General features: G+C 36.7%; 2 protein-coding genes across 13 annotated transcripts in view; one reads left to right on the forward strand and one right to left on the reverse strand.

The window, feature by feature from the left end:
* The window catches only part of LOC109090552 (GULP PTB domain containing engulfment adaptor 1a), a 49212-nt gene extending 42138 nt beyond the window's left edge, over positions 1 to 7074 (forward strand). For 5 of the 11 annotated variants that reach the window (XM_042730495.1, XM_042730498.1, XM_042730499.1 and 2 more), the window contains 9 exons: positions 1803 to 1874; positions 2327 to 2425; positions 2775 to 2912; positions 3144 to 3260; positions 3347 to 3433; positions 3628 to 3852; positions 4551 to 4683; positions 4833 to 4927; positions 5078 to 5277. In XM_042730495.1, the coding sequence (XP_042586429.1) occupies positions 1803 to 1874; positions 2327 to 2425; positions 2775 to 2912; positions 3144 to 3260; positions 3347 to 3433; positions 3628 to 3852; positions 4551 to 4683; positions 4833 to 4927; positions 5078 to 5152 (1041 nt within the window). In that variant the 3' untranslated portion in view covers positions 5153 to 5277. The other 6 variants (XM_042730501.1, XM_042730502.1, XM_042730500.1 and 3 more) reach the window with 6 other exon arrangements.
* Positions 7075 to 8880: 1806 nt separating this feature from the next.
* Positions 8881 to 26384, reverse strand: part of LOC109090095 (collagen alpha-2(V) chain-like) — a 28022-nt gene continuing 10518 nt past the window's right edge. Inside the window, exons 2-54 of one of the 2 annotated variants that reach the window (XM_042730465.1) lie at positions 22711 to 22932; positions 22557 to 22570; positions 22406 to 22438; positions 22271 to 22303; positions 21855 to 21908; positions 21662 to 21748; positions 21359 to 21436; positions 21066 to 21110; positions 20918 to 20971; positions 19987 to 20040; positions 19843 to 19896; positions 19712 to 19765; positions 18913 to 18966; positions 18668 to 18712; positions 18455 to 18508; positions 18309 to 18353; positions 18162 to 18215; positions 17913 to 18011; positions 17763 to 17807; positions 17554 to 17652; positions 17324 to 17377; positions 17035 to 17142; positions 16878 to 16931; positions 16686 to 16784; positions 16524 to 16577; positions 16335 to 16433; positions 16207 to 16260; positions 15916 to 15969; positions 15754 to 15807; positions 15602 to 15655; positions 15455 to 15499; positions 15265 to 15363; positions 14920 to 15027; positions 14780 to 14833; positions 14380 to 14433; positions 14245 to 14298; positions 14098 to 14151; positions 13857 to 13964; positions 13711 to 13764; positions 13581 to 13634; positions 13338 to 13499; positions 13158 to 13265; positions 12943 to 13050; positions 12792 to 12845; positions 12595 to 12702; positions 12445 to 12498; positions 12229 to 12336; positions 12005 to 12058; positions 11815 to 11922; positions 11431 to 11737; positions 10242 to 10423; positions 9855 to 10097; positions 8881 to 9509 (exon numbers count right to left, since the gene is read on the reverse strand). In XM_042730465.1, the coding sequence (XP_042586399.1) occupies positions 9363 to 9509; positions 9855 to 10097; positions 10242 to 10423; positions 11431 to 11737; positions 11815 to 11922; positions 12005 to 12058; positions 12229 to 12336; positions 12445 to 12498; positions 12595 to 12702; positions 12792 to 12845; positions 12943 to 13050; positions 13158 to 13265; positions 13338 to 13499; positions 13581 to 13634; positions 13711 to 13764; positions 13857 to 13964; positions 14098 to 14151; positions 14245 to 14298; positions 14380 to 14433; positions 14780 to 14833; positions 14920 to 15027; positions 15265 to 15363; positions 15455 to 15499; positions 15602 to 15655; positions 15754 to 15807; positions 15916 to 15969; positions 16207 to 16260; positions 16335 to 16433; positions 16524 to 16577; positions 16686 to 16784; positions 16878 to 16931; positions 17035 to 17142; positions 17324 to 17377; positions 17554 to 17652; positions 17763 to 17807; positions 17913 to 18011; positions 18162 to 18215; positions 18309 to 18353; positions 18455 to 18508; positions 18668 to 18712; positions 18913 to 18966; positions 19712 to 19765; positions 19843 to 19896; positions 19987 to 20040; positions 20918 to 20971; positions 21066 to 21110; positions 21359 to 21436; positions 21662 to 21748; positions 21855 to 21908; positions 22271 to 22303; positions 22406 to 22438; positions 22557 to 22570; positions 22711 to 22932 (4388 nt within the window). In that variant the 3' untranslated portion in view covers positions 8881 to 9362. Of the gene's footprint in view, positions 9510 to 9854; positions 10098 to 10241; positions 10424 to 11430; positions 11738 to 11814; positions 11923 to 12004; positions 12059 to 12228; positions 12337 to 12444; positions 12499 to 12594; positions 12703 to 12791; positions 12846 to 12942; positions 13051 to 13157; positions 13266 to 13337; positions 13500 to 13580; positions 13635 to 13710; positions 13765 to 13856; positions 13965 to 14097; positions 14152 to 14244; positions 14299 to 14379; positions 14434 to 14779; positions 14834 to 14919; positions 15028 to 15264; positions 15364 to 15454; positions 15500 to 15601; positions 15656 to 15753; positions 15808 to 15915; positions 15970 to 16206; positions 16261 to 16334; positions 16434 to 16523; positions 16578 to 16685; positions 16785 to 16877; positions 16932 to 17034; positions 17143 to 17323; positions 17378 to 17553; positions 17653 to 17762; positions 17808 to 17912; positions 18012 to 18161; positions 18216 to 18308; positions 18354 to 18454; positions 18509 to 18667; positions 18713 to 18912; positions 18967 to 19711; positions 19766 to 19842; positions 19897 to 19986; positions 20041 to 20917; positions 20972 to 21065; positions 21111 to 21358; positions 21437 to 21661; positions 21749 to 21854; positions 21909 to 22270; positions 22304 to 22405; positions 22439 to 22556; positions 22574 to 22710; positions 22933 to 26384 lie in introns of both variants that reach the window. The other variant, XM_042730464.1, reaches the window with a different exon arrangement.

A 26384-nucleotide genomic window follows, 5' to 3' on the forward strand; every position in this document is an offset into this window, starting at 1 on the left:
CTCTTTTTTACTGAATTAATTTCCATTTCTCTTAAGGTTTACTGTTTTGCTGATATTTTGTATTTGTATTTGTGTATGTATGTGTGTGTGTGTGTGTGTATATATAATGTGATTTTACTTTTTTTCAAACTTTTGAATGACATTGTAGGTCTCTTTTAACATAATTTACTTCTGTTTATTTAATGAACTAGCCTAATGGAGTACAAAAAGCTATTGTAGTATGAGAATAAATAGCTTGACCTTATTGAAAATAACAATGTATCTTGCAGGGGGGAAAAGCAAGAACGTGTATAAAGAAGTAAAATTGGGCCAGTTTTGATTTCATGCTGATTTTAATGCTTGTTGGCATAAATACAGCAACTGTACTTCTAAAAAAAAAAAATACAGCAACAAATATCCAGAGGTCTAAACAGACACAGCTTAAATGGATGGATCAATGCAAATGCTATATCAATTTTCACTGTCTTCTTTTACACAGTCTTTTCACAAAACAATGAATTTGTTTGTGTCTCTTTCGCTATTCATCAAACATCTTGTGGGCAAGAACATCTCGTATACACTGTCAGTGCTGTTTTACGCTCTGTTTCACCAGAAACTTGTCTTCTGTTCAGGGCTGAGAAGCTGTCTACTCCTGAGCAGTGCTTCTAAGATGTCTTACTGAATTCTTCACAAAACTAAACTAGTTTTGATTCTCAGAGCTACCGAAGTTTCAGCTGTGTTGTCTGTCTTTGGAGATGAGGAGAGAATAGACAAAGAAAGTGAATTAAAGAGGGAAAAAATGGTATTCTGCCAGTGTAGCAGGTGATAGATGAGTGAAGACTGGATGTCTTTGGCAACAAAACACCTTCGAACAGACCAGTAGGGAACAGTCATCAGGAACAAGAGACTCTCCACCCAGTGTAATGTAGTGTATCTATCACTACTGCCTCACTTTCTGTCCTACCGTGCTCACTTGCCCTTGAGTGTGGATGGCATCCATCATAACTACGTGCTGCAGACACGTTTATGGAGTCTTATTTGTTTAACTCCAGTTTGGAGGATAATGCGGTTCTTATCCCCCAGAAGAGTTTTTCTGATGATAAAAATAATAATAATAATAATAGTATGATGTACGCTGTCTGTATAATGATTAAGTCTAATCATGAATCCATTACTTACAATGCATTCTTGGAAAGAGGCAGACCAGCAGTAATGAGTTCTAGCAATGAACGTTTTTTTAAGGTAGAAGGACCTTTTCACGATTCTGTTTATAGCCTCATCAGAGAGTAACATGAATATAAGAAATGTATATTTGACAAGCGAAAATGGGTCAGACAAGAAAATCACATAAGTATAGTTTGGAAATCTTTGTGGTTACTGTCAAAATATTGTTTATTTATTCATTTCAGTAGAGTAGCTGTTAGACTGGAGAAGTAATGGCTAGGTGTTTTAAGAACCATTGTTAAATCGGCCAGAACAGCGTCTAGACAGATGCTTGACCACAAGGACTGGGTAAAGGTTAATAGCTCCATCTGTTGGATGCTAAATGTAGCGTTGTTCATGCTCCTGATGATTTTCTTTTCATAACAAACTAGCTTTAATATGTTCCAGATTAAATGTTCTTAGCAATCAGCAAAGCCTTTTAATAAAATTAACATACAATAACTGACAGTATTTGTACATGAAACGGAAGCAGAGATGTGGCTTGCTTTGTGGTCAATTTAAATAAATGTCCTTAAGTACTTTATCATTAATTGACAGACCTTTTATTATTCAAAAATTAAACCATTCCATAACACATGATTTTCATGTTTCTCCCACAGTTTCTGGGGCACACAGAAGTTGATCAACCCAAAGGTACAGAGGTGGTGAGAGATGCCGTCAGAAAGCTCAAGGTAAGTTACTGTAGTTTTACATTGCCTGCACACATCTGGAGACAGGAAGTGGTATTTCTCTTGAGAGGATGTAATATTAGAACCCTCCAGCTGTTTCAGACCTTCAGTGGTGGATCACAGTTTACCTGTTTAATGATGCATAGATCATTTAATTTGATCAACCCTCCACTCTCAGTATTACATTATCATTTATAAGGGGCTTTGATAAAATAGAAAATGCTACATCAGTTGAAGAAGGTCATATTTAAATAATAATAATAATACATTGTTTTTGTTATCATCATATGAATGTATTGCATGAATTCTGTTTTAACAACTCAAGATAAAACAATACAATATGTTGGTAAATTGTTGGTAAATTAACATTGTACTTTTTCAAAAACGGATCTTAAACATATCCGATCTCTTTTAACCTGATTGTGGTCTTTCGCTCTTTCTTTCTCTCTCTAAAGTTTCAGAAACACATTAAGAAGTCAGAGGGACAGAAGATCCCAAAAATGGAATTACAGATCTCCATCTACGGAGTGAAAATATTAGATCCCAAATCAAAAGTATGTGCATATAGCCTAACAAACAGATTTATGAAACCAGTTGTGTCTCACATGAGCCATGTTGTTTAAGTAAAAGCCAGTTGAGGCACTATAATGGCCCTTTAAAAAGTATTTGGACAGTTTCTGGTTGCTGAACCTGTTCATTGTTTATATGATTTTTTACACCTGTGTGAGACTGAGGGGAACCCACTTTATACATTTGCCAAAAATGACCAGAGGATATTTGTTGTTTAGTCTAAAAATATTTTAAGTGTGTCCAAGTACTTTTTGGTGCCACTGCATGCCCATATCTATCTAAAGGCCCTATATTTTGTCTATACTGTCTCTTATCTTATTTTCTTCTTCACAGGAAGTACAGCACAACTGTCAGTTGCACCGGATATCCTTCTGTGCAGATGATAAGACTGACAAAAGGATATTCACATTCATTTGTAAAGATTCAGAATCCAACAAACATCTCTGCTATGTGTTTGACAGTGAAAAATGTGTAAGAGAACAGATAATATGTCATATTAGGTTTTTTTGAAGAAGAAATGATTTGTCACGCATGCATGTTGTGTTAGAACTAGTAATTAAGTGGTCATGAATTCTGACTAAGATCCATTTTACTTATGTAATCCGAAGTAAATTAAATGTAGTTCAGTAGACAAATGGCCAAACAAAACACTGCTGATGATGTTACTATGAAAATGATCTGTCATGTATCTGTCGATTCCAGGCAGAAGAGATAACTTTGACCATCGGCCAAGCGTTTGACTTGGCTTACAAGAAGTTTTTGGAGTCCGGGGGAAAAGACGTAGAGACGAGGAAACAGATAGGTGGCCTACAGAAAAGAGTGAGCATCATGTACAGTTAGCAAACACAATGCAATGTCTCAAATAGGAAAATCTGTTTAAGACAAATCGATATCTGTCTTTATAGATTCAAGATCTTGAAGCTGAAAATTCTGAGTTGAAGAAGCAGTTGCAAGTCTTGGAGGAACAGCTGATGATTGCTCAAGTTCCTCCTGTAAGCACTATGTGGAGTGGACTTCCTGTCAGTGGACTGCACATAATTGCCGTTCAACATTCTCTTAACTAGCTGCATACAAAACAGACCTCAGCTATGCCTAAAAACCTCTTCTAAACCGATGAGTTTTCCTTTTTTGAGAAAAAAAAACACTGCAGTAAAACTAGTGCTGACTAGTTCTGATCTTTCCACAGCTTCTTCACATTAACTCTTCTAATGAGGACTATATGCTTCAGAGACCCTCATCTCTCTTCTGGTGTCACAACGTGACCTCGTTCTCTTGCTTCGAAATCTCTTCTGTTACACTAACGCCAATGAGCTCACCTGACTCTAACCTTTCTGCCGGTCTTCTGACTCCTCCACCTGCTAAACCAGCTTTGTCAAAGACTCCAAGTGGAGCCAGTGTTCCTCGACCTCCTGTTAAGCACCTTTCTGTTTACTCTTTCTATCTTTGTGTTTATTGGTTTCAGTTGATTTGCTAAGTTTTACCCTCAGATTTTAAAGGCTGGTTCACACGGGCCAACAAACACCTACACTAGATTCCAGGGGATGTTGGGTTTTATTGGATCGATGTGTTTACCCTGTTGGTATTTGTTTGGGGTGGTGTGAGCCAGCATTAAGTGGTCATGAATTCTGAGTAAAGATCCATTTTACTTATGTGATCTGAAATATTTCTAAATTGTGTTGTTTTGCAAGGGGAAAAGGTGAGGCTTTTATCATTTGGAAATTGATTGGATCATGAAGAAAGTGAGAGGGATTAATTTTTTTTTATTGAAAACATTTTTGTGACTCACTGATTAAGAAATACAGATGTAATTATAGATGGAATAATGCACACAATGAAACATGCACATAAACACTCGGAATGTGAATAGGGTCAACATTTATTTATCTATTTGTGTATTTATTTATATAAAGCACACAATCAAACTTTCACATAAAATATTTGTGAATTGGGTCTATTTTGACTTCATGTTGAATTCATAGTTATAATTAATATTCAGTATAATATACTCTAATATGCACTTTATTCTTAAGTTTAAACAGTTGAAAATGGTTTTCAAATGAGTGATTCCTCAGATTGCTTATGTAGTTTACACATTGTTCACATTTGCAGGGAAACAGCATATCCTCGAAGACGCCCACTGACATATTTGACATGGTTCCATTTTCTCCAATGACCCCATTGGTTCCATTACCAGCAAGTAATGGCTCGGCCCCTCCACCACCTGCAAGGCCTTCAGAGATTAGTAAGTTGTCTTTTCCCCCCTTTTCTTTACCAAAAGAAATGTTGACTCATTTGGCCAAAAGATCAGGTTGCATAGGGTCATATATTATGGATGGTAGCTTCAGTGGCCTGTAAAATGAAGGGAAAAAATATTGCAATTTTCTTCTTCAGGGAGAGACCTGTTTGGTGCAGAACCATTTGACCCTTTTACCTGCGGGGCAGCTGACTTTCCTCCTGACATCCAGTCCAAGCTGGATGAGATGCAGGTGACTGCATGTCTGTGAATTATTAGCAAATGGACTGGTGTAAATGAGCAGCTAATGGAGCTGATGGTAGGCACTGCTGCAGCTGTGAAGAGACTCTCAGTGCAGAAGGGAATAATATGATGATTATGTTTGGTTTTATGTTCATTTTAGATTTGTCTTGGGAGTGCTATTCTGTTTGCAGATGGAAAACTTTCAAGAGAAGTTTGCTTTTTAAGTATGCTTTGAACCCGATGAAAATAGACTAAACATAGAGTAAATCTTGCATACAGAGCAGTTACATGAAACATTTATATCATTTGCCAGTTTTGCTCAACTAACAACCTCAATTTTCGTCTTTTTGCTCTCTTTCTGCTTGCAGCGGCAAAGATGGTTTGTATTTTAAGACTGTTTGAAATTTTTTTTTTCTTTTTTTTTTTCAGATGACATATAGCTTTGGTCTAATTTGGAATGTTTAACTGTTTTATAGGGATGAATCATCCAAAAATGAAAATTCTGTCTCTCATTTTGGCATTTTCTTCATGTTTTCACTTCTCTTATATCGATGCATTGAAAATAAATGGTGACTGGTTTCTGTTAAACTGTGTGCATAGACTTATGTGTCTAATATTTCAAGTCATTTAAAGCCATACAGTAGTTCATTTGAGGTACAAACCACTTTGTTGAATAAGTTGTTATGATATGTAAATATGCATATGTTCAAATTGCCTAAATGAGATTTGAGAGCTATGTCAGATGATTTCCACGTAAGAATGGGTTTAGTTTCCATCTGTTTTCCCATAAAACTTGGAATATTATGTGCAAATCTTTTGGCATGCCTTTTCTAAATGTTGGAGCTTTGTGGCCCCTGGTCACCATTCACTTTCATTGTAAAAAAAAAAAAAAAAAAAAAAAGAAAAAAAAAGAAAAGCAATGTCAACATTATGCTAAATGTCTCCTTTTGTGTTCCATGGGACAACATGAGGGTGAGCAAATGATGATAACATTTTCATTTTTAGGTGAACTATCCCTGTAAATGTCTCTAAGATCAATTATTTACACTCAGACTTTAAACCCTGTGTCGTTTGCTTCTAGCTCATGCCCTGCTTAAAAAAGCCTTTTTACTTATTTAACAGATTTGTATAAATGTATAATGCAGTTGTGTATTTTAAATAAACCTACATGTATTTCACTGTTTAAAGGGTTAATTCTAATAGTGTTTGTATTTTATTTTTATTTTTTTTCCCTCTCCAGGAGGGGTTCAAAATGGGACTAACAGTAGAGGGCACTGTCTTTTCCCTTGATCCACTAGAAGGTCACTGCTGATGCCAAGAAGAAAGTTTTGTCACTTTCATGTTAAACCATTTGTATTAAAGTGCCAAACTCGGGTTTACAGTCAAGATGTCAATGTATTTACTTACATTTTTTTTTATGTATTTGCATTTTGAATTTGGTTTACAAAAAGTATATTGAGAAATCAGAAGCAGTAGAATCACTATTTTTGTAAGAACTAAAAAAAAAAAACTAGAAATGTAGTTTTAACACCCCTTGCTTGTACAGGTAATGAAGGATGTAGAAAGTATGTGCAATTGCACAGTCTGTGTCAATGTTTCATTACTGTTATCAAAAGCAAATTCTTTAAGCTTGTGTTATGCATACAAGCTGCTGTTTTTAATCTGTGGCATATTACAATTCATAAACACATACAACGTTATAATTATGGAGAGTTCCCTTGACGTTATTTTTATTTTTAACTTTATTTTTAACACTTATTACGTTACCATACATCATAATCACATTCCTTTTGTATCCGATCACATGTAAAATTATGATATTGTTTTTGTTAATAGCAATGGATCCATTATAATACATATTTTTTAAATGAGCAGCAGTGCTATGAATGGCAGGACTGGACTGTTTCCACATTAACATACACTCGTATTGCAGTTTAATTTTATATGATATATTTTAGTATACTCTTGCACAAGGAAGCACTTTGAAAGAGCTCTGTTCATGTATTATTGTTAATTCAGTTTATAAGCATTATTTTAGCCTTTGCTGTTGTAGTCATTAAAAGAAAATGGTACATATTCTGTGTTCTCTGTGTAAGTTGTTTTGTAACATGTTTTTCTTAGACCTTTACTTGCATTAAATAAGAGACCTTGTATGAATTTTTGAATTTTTTTTGTTTTGTTTTTGCCTCAACAAATCTTCACCCACATGCTGTAGTGTTTAAGTAGTTTATTTCAAGTCGCCGATAATGTATTGAAAATACAGTGTAAAAAAATAGTTATATTACAGTAAAATGATCATTATGTACTTGAGTCCCATTAATTTACCAAAAAATTTAAAGTGTTTTAAATTTACTCTCTTAAAATTAGTATAAAAGCTTGAAATGTTATTTTTTCACGCTATAATTCGCAATGATTGTTCAGAATGTAATTTGGCTCAATCATGTAACCTGTGTACTGTTCATAAGTGTGTCTTTCTGAAGAGCACCACATCTTGGAGTGTTACTTCATTCTTCTCGCATCGTTGCTCTGGTAAGCTGCTCTTTCCCATCCTTTGTATGTTTAACAAAAGTTTTTTTTTTTTCTTTCTTTTTTTTCCTTCATAGTAGTGCTACACCAAGATGCATCATATTTCAAGAAGTACAATTGTTGTAGAAAGCCTGTGTGAGGAACATGTATACAAGGCATAATAATATAACATTCAATAATTTCTTGTTCAGAAAATACCCATATTTATGCTACTCCCAAATACTGCTAATATAACAAGCAGTCCTCGCTATAGGCATTTACAGTTCTGATCATATTTGACAATTTTAGTCAAATATTTTTAACATACAGGAAAATGACAATATTTTAACAATTTTTTTTTTTTAATACCAAAAATGTTAAACTAGTACTATTCCTGCCATTTCTTACTATTTGCTCAAAGCAAAAATATTAATTAATTACGAAAAATAACAACAGCAACAATATTCTAACAGGTTATGACAAAATTGCAGAAATCACTCTAGCAACTTACAGAGGATATAATTAAGCAAATCAATATCTAACAATTTGATTAATTAAAAATATTTTCATTCTTAAAAGATGAGGAAAGAAACAAGCATCTTTAAAAGTCAAGAAAAAAAGAGGGAGAAATATTGTGTTGATTGATTCAATAAAATGTTTAAATGTTTAATTTGCAAAGCAAATACATGAAATTAGCTTCAAATCCATATACCAAATGGCTTTAAAAAGTTCTAAAACTGAATAAAATAATAAAAGAAGAAAAAGTACAAGAACTGTACTGTAGCTATATCTGCATGCTTTAGAAAATATGACACAATTTTTTTCAATACTGCGTCTAATTTAACTGCACCAGCATTTTACTACATTGTGCCTTTTACATTTATAAAAGCATTTAAAGTATAAAACTAATGGGTTAAAATTATCTTGCATTGCACTTGTGATAGGTGTATTTGGTTTTCAATAGGCTATGGGAAAGATAAATAATAATTCACCTTTTATCAATTAGAGAGATGCATTTAATTTTATTTGCATTTCCTTACTCTGCAAAAAATGCTTTTCTTATTTAGTATTTTTGTTTTTTTTGTCTTGTTTTCAGCCAAAATATCTCAAAAAGAATAATCTTATTTCAAACAGAAAACAAGATTATTTTGCTTACCCCATTGGCATATTTTTTATTTTATTTTTTTGTTTGTTTGTTTATGCAATATTGAAGCAATATATTTTTTTTCTGAAAACAAAACTATAATTTTTACCTCCTTCTTGATTTAAGAATTTTAAGATATTTTGTCTGAAAATGAGGCAAAAATAAAAACGCTAAGAAAAGCATTTTTTTTGCAGTGTACACTGCATTGAACCTTTTTATAAGAGAAATACAACCAGTTGTACAGAATTCATGTACAGCAAGTCTGTGGTCAGCTTTTGCCAGTTTATAGAAACGAGGTAGCTTGCACTAATGAATCATCGTTTTCATCTTTAATTGTAAGTTGGTTTTGAAAGTAATTACAAGCTGAATGTACACGAGTATAGTTTAAAGAGTCAAAATACACTCAACTGAATGCAAACTTCCTCTATAGCACCATTATTATGTAAAAAAAATAATAAAAAAAACATACTGTAATGAAAACAGGCAAATCCAAATCATTTTAATTGCAACTAGGGTTGGTACAGTGTGTAGCATCATTACTGTTATTTGCAATGGCAATATCAATTTAAAACAGCAGTTGATGAATGGTCTTGTATAAAAATTCTGTTAATTTGAATTTCTCATTTCAAGGGAACAATCTGTAAAAACCTTATGGAGCGGCTGTTTTCTTGAAACTCTTAGAAGGCACAATAAATATCTCGCTACAGGGCCAGAAAAGTCCAATGCTCTGTATGTACAAGGCTGATCTTGTCAGCAGTCACTAATTGTCTCAGGAATCTCTTCAATGCATCTTGATTCACAAGAAGCACACAGGCCCAATATCAATACCAAACTCCTGATCTGAACCTCCAATGTCCACAGGTGCAATATCCACAATAGGTAGTCTTGCTGTTTTTTGGGTCCTGTATTCAAACACCGTCTTGCCCCACTTACCATTTGCTTGCTGTGAAGAAAAATACATTTGTTTAGGTTTGTATGGGGGCACTTGTGATGTCTTATGGATTACTGAGATATGATTAATTAAATCACAAAAGTATGAACTGTGTATTTTTATCCATAGTAATGTTTTGTTAGCTTAGCAACATGCTAAAATAAGCTAGTGCTATTTGTGTTGAGGCACAAGGTTTCTTTCTATGCAGAGTGTTCCAAATCCATCTTCACTTAGAAGGTTCCATTTTGAGTTAGGCTGCCATATAAAATGTAGGCAGTAGTAGAGAGTAAGACAGATCACTAGCTTCTGAAACAAGGCTTGTGCCTTTATATAAATGGTGTTCAGCAGGGTACTTACCGAGCAGCTGTCCTCAAGGACAGTGTATCTAAAGCGGTTATTTCCCTCAGCTTTGAGCTCTAGATCATTTGAAGCTTTGAGGATGACTGCTTTCTTGAGGTTTCCAGTTGATTCATCCTTGTACCCCACAGTGTTCCTGCAGTGGTAAGTGATGGTTTGTGATGCTTCTTTGGAGAGCAGACGGATGAAAGTCATCTGAACTGTGACAGTGTTGGCCGGCTGGTCTTTATTCCCATAAGTGAACTTCATAAAGACATAAAAAGAGATAAATAATAGGCAAATACAGTTTAATGTGATAGATAAGTCTATTACTTAATACTAACTGAGCTCACACAATTTACATGATTAAACAAAATCATGTTCGTAAGAGTGGCTCAACATGCTTACATATGTTCCTCCATTCATATTGGCTCCAAACCACACAGGTTTAGTTCCTGGGGAACTCCACCATGACTTCTTGGGGATGCTGGCAGGTATTGCGGAGATGCATGTCTCTCCGGTGTCCATATTGCAATTAACTTTAATGGCATCCTCTGCACTACCCTGGTTTGGATCCACCCAGTATTCACCTACGAAGTAGGGATGAAACATTTAAGTTTGTTTGGTTTCAACTGTTAATATTCTGGTAATTAAGGAAAATCATTTTGTTTAATAATAGCAGCTACAGAGGTACTAAAATACAAAGCCACAATGACAATGTTGGATTATTAAGACTGTAAGCACATTGTAAATACTGATGTTTAGTACTGTTTTTATAGTACAGTCTAGTATTTTTATAGTTCAGTCTATGTCTTATCTCTCTCTCTCTCTCTCTCTCTCTCATATATATGTGTGTGTGTGTGTATAAATGTAATTCAATATGTTTGATTGCTAGTCAACCTAAGCTCATTGAAAAGACATGCTTCTACCTAGATTTTTGCAAAACTCCCAAAAATTACCTATACATTTAATGCATTGCAGTTTCCACCTGAAATGACTAGTAAAACAACTTTTATTCCCGTTAACACAAATTCTGATTAGTTGATTGATTAATAAAGACTTATTTTCATGTGGTTTCTTGCACAATGTTATAACCTCAAAATTATTTTACCATAGTGCATGATTCGTAAACGAATACATTTCGATGTTAATATTAAATAATAAGCTCCATACAGTACTACATGAGGCTTTTTTTATGTAGTAAACTTGCTTGGTAGCTCACCAGGGACATTGCACTTGCAATGCAGTTGCACCACTATTGGTTAGGTTTAGGGTAAGGATTATAGAAGTGGTATGTTATTTCATTAACCTTTTAGTGCCACACCCCAGAGATTTCATTTCAGAAGTCTCTGTTCGTCTGATTAAGATAAAACTGAAAGTAATTTTAGTGCCACTCACTGGGACATTTCATTTTAAAATTGTCACAAAACATGCAAGATATTGATGTAATATAATTTTTCATAAATGTCGCCACAGGCACATTTTTCCAATATGCCTGAGTTGGTATATGTAGGATACAGATATAGCAAGTCAGTGGCCTACTTAGTACAGTTGGTAATGATTTACCTGCTTGTGGAATACTCCAAAATGAACTTACCACTCTTTTTTTGAGGGTAGCATTGTTTCAAGTCCTCACAAGTTCTGGCAGGATGCTTTCTACTACCATCAGGGCTACGCATGCTATCAATCTGGCTGCTCAGAGCTTTCAAAGTTGCCTGGACTCCAGGATCAGCCTGGAACACGCTTGTTGAGTTGCTCTTGGGAAGAGCCTCATCCTCACTGAACTCTGGGGGAGGAGGACCAGCATCATAATCTTGAGGCCCACCAAACAGATCTTCCAAAGCTGCAGTGGGAGGTCCAGGAGATCCGGGAGGGCCAGGTGGGCCAGGTTCTCCAGGAGGTCCCTAGTCATGATGAGATGAAAATTAGTGGGTGTCTTAAGTTATAATGCTATGTGAAGTGGCAGGAGAGTTTAACTTGCCTCTGGTCCAATATCACCACTAACTCCTCTTGAACCAGGAGGACCCATAGGTCCAGGCTGTCCAATGTACCCTTCCTTTCCTGGTGGCCCAATGGGCCCAGGAGGACCCTGTGAGACAAATTATTGGTTTCATGTCAGTCACCATTTGACTAGTTGTTAATCATTCACATTAAACAAGTTAAATGCATACCCTTTGTCCACTTGGGCCAAAGATGCCTGGAGCTCCCTGTTCTCCAGTTGTGCCCTAAAAATGAAGTGAATTTAAAATGTTATGATGGAAAAATGCTTCACTGATAATATATTGCTTGATTGTTGATTTTCTTTATTTAATTAATTATATGACTCAAGTGAATTATGTAGCCTTTGGAGTAACCTTTCTCTTTGAATCAAGAGAGGATCTTTGTTATAACTTACAGGTGGTCCAGGAAGACCTTGTAAGCCTGCAAATCCTCTATGACCCTTCTGTCCTCTCTCTCCATGGTCACCCACATCTCCCTTATCTCCTCTTGGTCCTTGCGGCCCCTTAAATAGATAGTTAGAAATGGAGCGGTTTTATAGTTTTATATACCTTATAGCAGCTATAAGGTTATTCCAATAATGCCATTTTGTGTTTTGTCACAAGTTTCCTACTATGAGTCCTCGTTTTCCAGCAGGACCTGGAGGGCCAGAGGGTCCTTTCGAACCCTGCCAAGACAATGTGAGGAAAAAGTGAGCCAAAATGCTTTAGAGATGGCATTCTAGTATACGGTATATTCAACTATAAGAAAATGTGAGACTTACAGGATCTCCTCTCTTTCCAATTCCTCCAGTTGCACCGACAGGACCAGGGGAACCAGGTGGTCCTGTAGATCCAGTCGCACCCTCTGGGCCTGGATCTCCTCGATCACCCTTTAAAAATTAAACATCTTTGTGAGATTGGCACAAACAGCTTGAAATTATGATTTGGACATGGGTCATTTAATGTTTTTTGGTCTCACCTGGGCTCCTATGACACCTTCCTTTCCTGGTGGACCATCAGATCCAGCAGGTCCCTAATAATCGAAACCAAAAATTATATATTTATTTATTGTGTCAAGCAACTCTAGTCAGTACAAACTGACTGCAACAATTATATTAAATATATTTTACATCAGGTCCAGGATCCCCCCGAGGTCCATTAGCACCAGGCATCCCAACTGGGCCAGGAGGTCCTTTGTCTCCTGGGGCTCCTGATGTACCCTGTTTTCCTGGAGGACCCTACATGAGACAATCATGAAGAAGCAGATTAGTGAAGGTCTTATAAAAAAAAAGAAGTTGTCTTAGACACTATATTTAATATTTCAGCATGTAACAACAATACTAACAGCTGGCCCAGGGAGTCCCGGCATTCCTCGTTCTCCTCTTTGTCCAGGAAGGCCTACAATTCCTCTTTGTCCCGTGGTTCCAGCAGGACCTGGTGGACCATCAGGTCCCTAATGGAAATAACTGTTAAGAGTCTGTTTTTACACTTAGTGTTTCACCTGAGAAACATCTGTTGCACTTACTGGTGGTCCATCTTCTCCAGAATCTCCTTTGTCTCCAGGACTTCCAGCAGGCCCAGGGGGACCTCTCTCTCCCTGCCGTCCAGGCGGTCCATGATCTCCTCGAAGACCAGGAGGACCCTCTTTCCCAGGAAGACCAATTGGACCTGGCTCACCAATAGGACCCTAAGAAAATAAATTCCTACAGGTTTGAAAAAATGTTTTGAATTGTCATAATTTTGAACCTCTGCAGCCCATGCAACATACCGTTGGACCAGGTGGGCCAACTCTTCCAGCAGATCCAGGGAAACCTGTTGGGCCCTAAACATTGATGTATGTTAAGTGACTAGCCATTCAAACCGCATGATACAGTATTTGCTGTCACATCTATACTTACAGGTGCCCCTTGTGTTCCTCTACCACCCTTTGGTCCAGCCACACCAATATTACCCTGTAATCACACATATTAAAAAGGGGATAATTAATTCACTACCATGTTCACAGGGCCTTCTGAAAACCTTTTTTATGCAAATGTTTTATCACCTGTGGCCCTGGAGGACCAGCCAACCCTTGAGGGCCAGGAGATCCAGCATCACCCTTTTGTCCAGGCTCCCCTGGTGGTCCTTTCACACCAGGCTGACCATCAATACCCTGTGATTTTGAAAGTGTACCAGATTCAGAACCAGTTTACTTAATGATCTGACAAAAATAATATTTGCATATTTAATGCATACAACATCAAACAACCATGAGTTTTCTTTCAGATTTCAAAATGTATACTTACAGCCGGTCCAACAAAGCCTACAGCACCTATTGGCCCAGGTTCACCACGGGATCCCTTGGTTTTAGCACAAATATTTGTTATTAAATCAAAACATTTAACTAATTTGAAACTTTTGCCTTTGTATTTGAGTGTGAAATATCAACTCACTGGCATTGCTCTCGATCCTGGAGGTCCAGGTGGTCCTTTAGGGCCTGGTTCTCCCTGTTAAAACACTACGTTAGAAGTATGTTGTAAAAGAAAACTGTATTAAAGTAAAATAGATAATATGTTATGTGGGTGTACTTTTTCACCACTTGGACCACCGGGTCCTGCAGGGCCAATTGGGCCTGTCAAACCCTACATGTGAGAGACAATATGTTAGCATGAGATTATTATTTCATGCATATTAAGCATCATCTACAGATAATTTTGTGCACATCTATGATCGGGCGTGCTTGAACAAGTCTTGTATAATTCACCCTCTGTTCGATTACTAACATGTCTGTTACATTTAATTATGCTTGATATTGAGATTGCTTTCTCTCAACTTTTACCAGTTTGAAATGTTTCTTTCAAATCTAAGTTCAAATCAAAACAGGAACATGAATAGTGTTATATTATTTATTTCATTTTTATTTTTGTCATTGGCACTAATCAACCCACCAGTTAAAAACAACTCAGTTTTAAAAATGCAAATAACTACCCTTGCACCGTCACTTCCAGGAGTGCCCTCTGACCCCTTCTCACCAATAGCTCCCTAAATGTGGGAAAAGGTTAATTAGAGAACTACAAATATACAAATATCTATGTGCACACTTTAAATCTAATTGCATTGTCACTCACTCTCTCTCCTTTTGGACCAGGTGGGCCAGAGATCCCTCTTTCACCTGGCATTCCCTGCAGACCGGGAGGGCCTAGATCACCTACCGTACCAGAAGGCCCAGGGCTACCCTACAAATAATTCAGTAGAATGATAAATTAACATTTTAAAAGCACTGATTACAACACTTCACTAAATATGTCAGGATTATGATGTAGCTGCATGGTGAAACTGAGGGAGAGTGCTTATTTCGCAGTGTATTCTGGTGTATTCTGTGCTCAATCTACAGTACAATACAATCTTATTCTGAAACCATTTAAAAACGTTATTCCTATGTCTCAGTACTAATAATAGATACTAAATTTTACCTTTGGGCCATCAGGACCAGGCGCCCCTGGGATACCTTTGGCTCCAGGCAAGCCAGGAGATCCCAGCTCTCCTCTTTCTCCTGGGATTCCACGTTCACCCTGTTCAATGAAATAACTGACCAATTAGGACATGTCTTGACCTAAACCACGTGTGTTTACAGAAGCGTTTTAAGGTAAAACTAGAACTCACCCTTGGTCCAGTTTGGCCTATTGGGCCGCCTTCACCATGAATACCTTGAGAGAGAGACAAATGCCTGATTAGCATTGTTTTCTGTCATTTGTCCCTTCTTTTTCAGGAATTAGTGATTTACTGTATGTTGAAGTTAACTAACTGTACCTGATCACCAGGTTTTCCTGCCTCTCCAGGAGCACCTGCTGGTCCTGGCAAACCCTGAGAAACAGGTAAGAAGATTGATATTATTAAAGTGCCAGATAACAACAACAGAAAATAAATCATTTTGAATGGTTAAATAGTCATAAAACAAGCACCTGGAAGCCATGCATTCCAGGAGGTCCCTGTTCGCCTCTGTCACCTGCTGTACCCTGAAAATCAAGAAATAAAATCATGGATTGTACTCTAATTGAACTTGTCTCATTGGGAGTTCAATAGCTAAACAACAATAGCAAAAACAGATGGTTGTGTACGCTTACATGTGGACCTGGTGGACCAGCTGGGCCTACTTCTCCATCTTTGCCTGGTGGGCCCTATGAGGTACAGTTAATTTTCATTTAGAACAAGATTTATATTCTCTGAAGAAAATGTTAATTTAGCTTGAACATAAAAACTAAGTGCCACTATGTTGCAATCAGGGCATCATAATGTAGCTGCACAGATGTTTATTTTTTATTTATTGATATTTATTTTTTTGCATGTTGCTGTGCAGTTACGCTCAGGTGTTGTGGTGTCAAAAGTAGTTAATACATTTATCTGCTGTTACTCACCCTTTGCCCAGAAACTCCTGCAGATCCCTGCTCACCTGCCTTTCCTGGATCCCCCTAAATTATTGTTCAAATGATAAGTCATGTATTTACAGAGAATAAATGAATGAATAAATAATAATTCTACTCACACTAAAACCCTTTGGGCCTATTGATCCCATAGTTCCAGGAGGGCCTTTTGTTCCAGGTGACCCTGCAGGCCCTGGGCGCCCGTCCTCACCTGGAGCACCCTGTAGAAGGTGAATAGTAACATTTCTTTATTTTCTGTTGAACAATGTCGATATTTTATTCCAGTCATGGAAAATGTCAGATGAATGTACCAGTGGTCCTGGCTTTCCTTCAGCACCCTGAACTCCAGGTGTTCCTGTCAAACCCTGAGAAAAAGAGGACGCAAAAGAATTAGTGATGTATTTGAAGGAGTTTGTGCATTGTCCTCTTACTTTTCTATTATAAAGACACAACACATGAAACTTTTTACTTACCCTTGCTCCTGGTAGACCAGGTTCCCCTGTTCTCCCTGGATCTCCAGTCGAGCCTTTAGGACCAGAAGTTCCTGTAATTCCACGGTCACCTTGTGCACCCTTAGATAATTATGAACAAAAGTATTATTTCAGTATTCAGCTAATTATATTCCACTTGTTAATACTTTGGATTTAATGGAACTCTTTTATTACCTTTGGACCCGGTAAGCCATCTTGACCAGGGAAGCCTCGGTTTCCAGGTGCACCCTATATCAGACAATAAAAAACCCATGAAAATTTAGTTGGTTTATGTAATTACATTCATGCCAGTCTGCTTTTGTAAATGCAATAAAAGGAAAACTAGACTCACTCTCTCACCAACAGGTCCGGGTGGGCCAACAGAACCTGGATCTCCTCTGGGCCCACGTTTTCCCTCTTCTCCCTGAGGTCCAATTACTCCCTGTGATCCTGGTGGACCCTATGACAAAGAAATACATTACACTTGGAGGTAATTTATATGTTCTTTGTCTTCTCCTAGTTTTTTACCTGTTAGAAAACAGTTACTAATTATGTAAATTTGTCTGATGACATGGCACAAAATCTGCATGCTTCACCTTTGAAAGAAAAAAAATATACATATATTTATAGACAAAACTTACAGGTTCTCCTTTAGGTCCAGCCTCTCCTTTAAATCCAGGAACACCTACATCTCCCTAAACATCACAAAACACAAGGCTGGTTTAACAGTCAGTGTTTTTAATTGTTCTTCATTATACACATTTTCGGACACAAATAGTACATATTTTGTAGCCTATTTTACATTATATGAACACAACAAATCTTCAGTCCATAAATGCATACACCACAACATGAGCAACGAATGCCTTACCCCTTGACCTTTGATCCCAGGCTGTCCAGTGCTTCCCTGGGGTCCTGGTGGGCCATTTGGGCCCAGCAGACCAACAGGACCCTGAGGACCAGGAGCTCCCTGGAGGAAATGATGTTGTGTTAGTTGCCAATATCTGTGTAATGAAAACTGCAAAAAAAATTCTAACTCTTTCATCATTGTATTACATAATTATTTTTTCTTTAACATACCACTGGGCCTTTGGAACCTGGACCACCGTCAGTGCCCATAGGACCCTGAAAAATTCAGAATCACACTCAGTTTGCATCACAAATGAATAAATAATTGACTTAGTATTTGCAATCATGTTCTAATGTACAAAATGAAAATCACAAACATACTTGTTGTCCTTGTGGTCCAGGTCTGCCCTGATGTCCTGTCTCTCCTCTTTGTCCCTGTGGTCCCTCTGGACCCCTCACACCTGTAGGTCCTGGTTGACCCTGCAAAGTAAAATTCCTTTTTATTACTAGATGTAACAATGATTTAAGGTAGTGAAGGTTCAGCTGAACTATTAAGATATATAAAATGAATAGCTATATAGCGAAAAATGGTACAAAACGTATGTATAAATTCTTGTTATCATTACCCACCTTCATGCCTGGGCCTCCAGGATACCCTGGGGCACCATTAATTCCCAAAGGACCCAAAACAATTAAAACCATTACAGATTGGCATCATGATATTTGTAGTTGCTTTGTATGTTACATATTATCCTTTGATTTATTAAAATTCCTTACCATTGGACCTGGTTTTCCAACATTTCCTTGAGCACCACGCATGCCCTGAAATACAAAATAAATAAATAAATGTATCTTATTAGACTCAAAACTTTTATTAAAGTTATCAGAACAATGCTATCACTCTTATTTATTTTTGTTCTCACCGTTGTGCCACCTGGGCCTGGGCGTCCTCTTTCTCCTGGCATTCCCCTGGGACCCTGCATTTAGCAACAGGCCAGTTTAATTTAATTGGAAGTAAGGCTAGAAGCATTTGTGGCCGTGTAAGCATAACAAACATCTGTTTTTATTGACTAGATTCACATCAGTAAAACTGCTTTAATTGAAGTTTGCAATGTATTGGGATGTGGTCTTCTTACCATAGGACCAGGGGCACCCATTGCACCAGGTCCACCAGATTCACCCTAAAATAATAAATAATATATGTTAAAACTATACTTAGTTAAATATACTTAAATATACTTATACTTAATATTTGTGTGTATATACAAACAGACAAATATGAAATCTTACAGCTCTACTCTTTTAAAGCTTTGTCAATATTAATAGTTAGGGTTTTTAGTGAGTAGCTACTTAATAATGAAGTAAATTTCCAAAGCTGAACCTTTGATCCCACAGCTCCACGTTCTCCTTTAAGACCAGCTGGACCTTGGTGACCCTAAATTATGAAAGGGCATAACAGGATTATTATTCTGCTAGACTCCATCTAGAAACCTAAACATACATTTGCACTGGTAACTTGAAAATCATTTGTGTACATTGTACATTCTATTCTAGTATTCACCTAAATGGTATTTTCAACCGAGGGAACTTCTTGCTGAATAGCTGGTTGGTGCGAAATAAGATGCAATTACTTATTGTCAAACATGATGATTGTGTATTTTGTTCTTTCATATTTTGTGTGTGAAGTCTGACTTGGCTTCTTCTCTGGCTTACAGGTATTTTATATGATGCATTGTGATGCATTCAGGACAAAACTGGAGGCCTGGTAGATGATCTGTAAGTAATTCCAGAGCAATGATGCTTTGAAAATTGAAGTGCACTCAATACCAGGAAAATAGCACATTGAAAAGATCCCCAGACCAAGAGAATGAAATTCTCACACTTGATAGAAGTGGAAGGTAACATTGAGAGAGCATATAAAACAGTGAGGTTAAAAATATCTAAGACATCTACTGACATTGCTTCTACCTTGTATCGTTTAGTTCACATGGTCAATGTCACAAATTAACTTATTTGATCAGTGACCTGCAGAATCGTAAATATGTCTTATTCAATATTTCTTAGTCATACTGTCTGATAGATTTTCATTATAGTCTCAGACTTTTGGAAAACTGTATGCATGTCACACACGTAAATCTTAAATGAGATTAAATCTGCCTAGAGATTTACAGTTTACTCACTCTGTGGCCCTTTAAGCCTGGTGGCCCTGGTGTCCCTGGAAATCCCCTCGCTCCCTGAGAATAGAAGTTATTCAAACATAAATCTAAATGCGAACAAACACCATCCAATGATAAAAGCTCCAAATAATTACCGGAGATCCTGGAAATCCAATTTCTCCTGCACTTCCCGAAGTCCCTGATTCTCCCTATGACAGCAAAAGAATTCCATTTCAGATCCTGTTTAATTTTACCACATTATTGTGAGGATGCCCATGATGACAGCATAATATACTCACATCTTCACCAGGCTTCCCCGGAGGACCATCTGGTCCTCTCTGGCCAGAACCCCCCTATACAATGCAGAACAGTTGATTAAACATAAAAAAAATGGTACATTGTACACATGGAGTGCACATTTAGTAACAAAACAATGTTACTACCAAAATTTTTTATTGTGACTTAAGTAACATGATCATGGAATTTATTAGAAAGGCTGATTCTGCAGCATTGAAAGGGGTATTTCAGCTATTAGTCAATCTCACACTCTTAAAGTATTGTTGTATATTTCATTCTTAAACTATAACACCTGTTTAATAAGCCACTTGAGTTTAAAATAATTTGATAAGAATAGACCCCGCCATAGTCTGTGCCTCATAAGCATATGTAGAATCAGATAATTCGAGAAAAAAAAAACGTGATCAAAAGAAATGTTTTCAAGTAGCACTTTACAATAAAGTATAATTTGTTAACATTAGTTAAAACAATAAATAATAATGTTATTTCACAGTGCATTAACTAATGTTAAGAATATATATTAGTGTATTTTGAGATAAACATGAACTAAGCTGTAGAAGTGTCGTACATTGTTTTCATGTTAACTACTGTAGTTAACAACCTTGTTGTAAAATGTACCAGTATTCCTAAAGGTTACAGTTTTAAGTTGTATATGATAACCAGATACATTTCACCAATGAATGGTGGGAAAAGAATGCTAAGTACATGTATAAAGCCACTGCAACAATTGCTTTTCTTTGAGAATGTGAATAGCCAAAGTTGTGGTTCCCTTTAATAAATGAGCCATGAAAATTGCCTGCGATATGCAAACAGCAAGCACTTTTTGAGTTTATCCTGGCTGAGGTTTGCTTTGAAATAAAGAGTGTGGGGCAGACTTCCCCAGTAAATTATGAAGTCTTCAGAGACGGTAGACAGTTAATCATGTTCCCTCACCATTGGCCCTGGATCTCCTACATCACCAGGAGGTCCTTGTGGTCCTGGCGCCCCCTAAAGGAAATTAAAAAAAACATGCTACTGCTAGACACCATATTCTTTTGACCTGATTTGTGTAATAAAGATTTCATATCAAATAAATACTTACTGGTGCTCCATTTGGCCCAGGCGGTCCCCTTGCCCCTGCCTCTCCCTATTGAAAAATAGCTTTGTTACTGAAATAATCACAGAGCTCTTATGAAACACCACTTTTTTTAAACACTGTGGCATAACACAGCACCCAAATCAAATGATGCAACCGTCTCATTTTGTACTACTCCGGCTCATTCTTTTAACACAGCATTGCAGTTATGCGAGTATGATACATTTCTTGTATATTCCTTATAAATGTGGTGCTTATATGATATATAGTTTTGTTTAAATGACAGAATCTCCACTCACCCGAACTCCAGGCATCATGGCATGCTGGGCTCCTGTTTTGTCAGCAAATCCCCCAGCCATATGTGAAGACAACTCACCCTAAGTAAGAGAGTACACAGGGTTTTATTAATTGGAACTAATATATATATATATATATATATATATATATATATATATATATATATATATATATATATATATATATATATATTACAACTGTTGTGTTGTTTTTTTTCTTCGACCCTCTGTTTTTTATATTCTGTCTTGTAGTCCTAATTTCAAAGGGCCTGTTTTGATTAACAAAGCTATAAACTCTTAACTCACTCCTGGGGTATGTCCTGGGGGCCCTGGCTCTCCTGGCTGTCCTGGAATACCGGGCTCTCCATCATATCCTGGGGGACCCCTGAGACCCTGCAAGAGACATTAAAATCAGGCAAAAATAACATAACATTACAATAATATTACACAATATTTCACATCTTTAATCACATTTTGAAATTAATTTGCTGTTTCTTACAGGTCGACCTTTGGGTCCGCTGTCTCCTCTGTACCCTGGAGCTCCTGGAGGCCCCTGTATAATACGCATACATTTACATAAAACATAATTAAGGTAAATAATGATAGCATTAGCAATATTGCATTAATCTGGTAAAGTTATTGTCATAGTTTTCACACAAAGGGCTGATCGCAAGAAGATTGAATGATTTATGAATTGCCAGTGTAGAAAGTTTTAAAAAAATTTTGATTTGAATTTTTAATTTTGCTCTATCCCCATCTAGTGTCCAGATATCAGAATCTACTAGGTCCTGTATATGTGATAGAAATGATAAACTACACAAACCACAGCATGAAAAAGTTAAAGAACTTATTTTATTATATGTTCAGTTGTATAATTGGAACCATACGATAAATATAAAATAAAAGAAATCTCACCATTGGTCCAGGACGACCTCTTATTCCAGTAACCTAAAATTAAGATGGAATTTTTGTATTTTTTTAAACTGTACAAATATTATTATAAATCCATCCTTATCTTCAAATGTAAGATTAATGTTCATTCAAACATACAATTGGGACATCTCCAGGTTCTCCTTTCTGACCCTGAAAGCAAGAAGAGTAAAACTCATAGCAGAAGTCACTGGACTGACAAATTTATTTATTTATTCACATTTTTATTAAGTAACATATTGACAGTGCTGAGTGTAACTTTATAGCTTACCTTGGCAATTCTGTCTGCTGAGAAGAAAAAAGAAACAGACAAAATATTTGCTGTTTATCCATTCTAAAATTAAAAAAAAAAAACTACAGATTTGCATGAAGATGCTAAATAAATATTAATTTCTTTTGAAGGTTTTTGTGGTGCTCATCCTCACCTGGTCGGCCATTGCCAGTGCTGTGTGTTGTGTCACTCTGGCAAACAGGACAGCACTCTCCTTCTGGGATTACTACCTTTGCACAGTTAGACACTTCATCACATTGCACTTCATCGCACAAGATTGTCCCGCTGTCACAAACACAGATCCTGCATGGTTCAGGTTTCCAGATGTCTCTGTTTGTGTACACCTGTCCATTCTCTGAACAGCTCAACTCATCCTCTATGGACAAAAAAAAGGTAAATGCTATATAAATATTGTGTACGCACACATACACACATTTTTTACTAACAACTCCTTGTTAATAAAAACCTTTCCTATATAGTTGTACTGTATGTGGGTGGGTGTGTTTGTGTTGTTGTTCGTGATTAGACCATTGCATGAAAAAGGTACTTTTGACCGCTGCATGAAAAAGGTACTAATGAACATAGCCTATGGGTAAACAATTAAAGTATTACTCCACCCCAAAATGAAAATTTTGTCATTAATCACTTCCCCCATGTCGTTCCAAACCTGTAAAAGCTTTGTTCATCTTCGGAACACAAATTAAGATATTTTGTATGCATTCTGACTAGCTTTGCCCCCCACACCCTTCATATTTTTAATTCTTTATTTGATAAAACATTTTAAATCTTACTTTTTAAAAAGAAAATTTACTTTTAAAAATGGAAAAAGCACTCATGGAATCACCCAATTATGTGTGTCATGCCTTGCAACTAGACCAGAAGTCAAGACAGATGTGTAAAAGCACTGGTATACCCTGAGAAAGTGGCTGAGAATTACTGGAAAAGGTGATCCCTTGTCTTTTGGAAAGGCTCTGGTGGGAAGATATGAGCTAATGCTCTCCAGGAAGTCTTATTCATACATGTTTTTTCCAACAGACCTCTACTGCAATGTGCTATTCAGTCCATCTTTGAAAATAAAGTTAAACTATTTAAAATAAACTATTTCCTAATAACATTTTCAAGCTATGAAGTACAAGAACTTTGCAGAATAATGAACAGCTGTGGCAAACATTCAAATGTTCGTGTTCAACAATATGGTTTGCTCCTGTAGTACCAGAACACCAGGTGGCACCCTTGAGCTTCATCCTTGAGCTGCCTTTAGTGAAACCTTTTGGGTTTTGTGCTCACCTGAAATTTTCATCCCTGAAAAGGATGTTTTTGTACCCGACTATTTGAGAAAGTTTAACACTTAGCAGCACTAGCAACAAAGCAGGTAAAGAGCAACACAGTAGGTAAAGATCTAAACTTTGGCCCCTCATGGCATTTTTTTTTGCACTGTGCTCATAAGGAACGTTCATCACATATTGATTCTGGGATGCAGATCAAATGTGACTACACCTTATAGCTAACGGGGAGATACAACCATTAAATTCTGAGTGTTCAAGCTAATGAATAAATACCGAATAAATGAATGAAACGGATGCATTAGGAGGGTGTTGATTGGAAATTGTTTAGCTTTTTGACCTGAGGGAATGAATGTGTCAGGGAAGGATGCCAAAGAAAAGACAGATCTTTTCCTGAACACATGGCTGCCTGCTGACGACCTCAGAGAACACCAGCAAACATGCAAGTATAATAGCTTTGTACTGTTTTTTCAGGATTGTTGATATTTAGTAGCCTACATTTCACTATTTGTTATTTCTTTTCTTTTCTTTTTTTTTTTTTTTTTTTGCATGAGCAAGGAACAGGAAAATCTGAAGTGGAGCTGCTGAGTAATCTGCTACTGAATGCATTGAACATGGGAGGGGAATTGATTTTGCAGTTATGTTCCAGTTTAAATGATGCATGATGCAGCTTTCATACTTTGGCTTTTGACTTTTTCATACCAGCTGGCCAATTTTGATTTGAAATCCATGTAAAAAAAAAAAAAAACTTTCATTTTCCACACTCCATAGAATTCTGTGCAATTTACAGAAAACAAATTAAACTACAACACATGCATAAACAGATGTAATCCAGATAGAATTCACATGTGGGTAATAAAATGGGTCAGTGGTCAGAATTTTAGAGAATACAGCTAGAACTGTCTGTTCCCTTGTGAATAATAGAGAATGTGTAAGAGCCATTATAAATTTATGGGAGGGGAACTATCGTTCACAAGCCACCCATGAAAACCTTACCATTAATGGTGAAGAGAAAGCTCACTCTTTCCCTAATTCATTCATTCAATTTATTCGTTTGCTAATTCATTGCAGACTCTGCACTTTCTACAGCAATGGTTAAAATCCCTTAGTGATGATGATAGCAAAAGCATGGTCCTTTGTGGACTTCCGACATACATTTTCCACCAGTCTTACAGTCTGGCCTGACCTGACCACACTGAACATGCTCAGCATTACTCCATGTCAGCTAAAGTCTGTGGTTCCCTCCCAAATGCTCAGACTTCCGTAGGAATGGTTTAGGATAACAATGGGCAGCTTCTTCTTTACAATTCACATCTCCACTAAGATGCTGCATTGTGGGAGATTAACTGTAATATAAATCACATGTATTTTCCTTTGGTTTATGTGGAAATACTCATAACTTGCTGTGCTCAGGGACTTTGTTGTTGGAACAAGGCTGTATGGGTTAGAAAATGACCTTATGGAAACAGTGACTCATCTGAGTCTGCCTTTCCAACACCAAGTATATGTGTTTGTGTGTGAGAGAGAGTAGCCTGTAATTCAATAAATGTAAGATTTTCATCTGAACACCAAACAATGTGAAATGCTCATTTGATTATATCCTGATTTTGAAAACTTTATTGCTGAATGCTGATGTCCAGCAATCACACTATATTGGGAAGAAAAAAAAATCCATAAATGAAGCATCTGGTTTTACAGTTAAACAAGATGAGTTGCATTCACACTCCAGGGAAAATTTCAAAGGGGCTCCAGTCTTGCTTTTTAAAAGCCAAGGACACAAATAAATCATGTGTCTCACAGACCTCTGACCTCTCTTGTAATTAACTGATAGAGTTCCCCACAGTTCACACACAGCTCCCTCTTTTTGAAGAAGAATCTGTGTGAAAATGGGATGTCCACATTGTAATTCAGACTGTCACTCCAGACAGATAGACCTCAAAGTGACTCTGAAACCTATGATTATTCAAACCTTGACTCTCCTCGATATCCTTGTGGCTACCCTTTGCTGAGACACAAATGAAGATCTTCAAATGAAGAGTCACACTGATTTCAGTTTAAGGAGAGCAACTTAGTTTCTACAAGGAAACATGTTTTCTTCTGGTTTGGATATGTCCCTTTTTCATGCTTTCAATGATGTGCGGTGAAAACTTTTTTTTGAGACTGAGTAATTTTATTGCCACATCACACTGCTCTAAATCTCTTTCCACCAGTTCTTAATAAACTTATTTTAATATTTAACCTGATTAATCCATAGCTGAATGCTTGATTAGGCTTGATTAACACCATTTCAAATTAGACGTATTCTTTGGTAACTACATTTATAATGCTAAATGCAATCGAAGGCCATCTTAAAGAAGTTTTCCTAGATAAATTACAAAAAAGAAATGCTTCCACTAGCATCTTGTCTTATAAATTTTTTTTTTTTTTTTTTTTTTTTTAAACAAATCTTTCACCACATGTCTGAGATATCATTATAATACACTTGGCTAGAAAGAAGGTGTTTTCAGTATGGCAGCCTGTGATGTCAAAATGCCATATTTTGTTA

Source organism: Cyprinus carpio, chromosome B9, assembly GCF_018340385.1.
Source record: "Cyprinus carpio isolate SPL01 chromosome B9, ASM1834038v1, whole genome shotgun sequence".
NCBI lineage: Eukaryota > Metazoa > Chordata > Actinopteri > Cypriniformes > Cyprinidae > Cyprinus > Cyprinus carpio.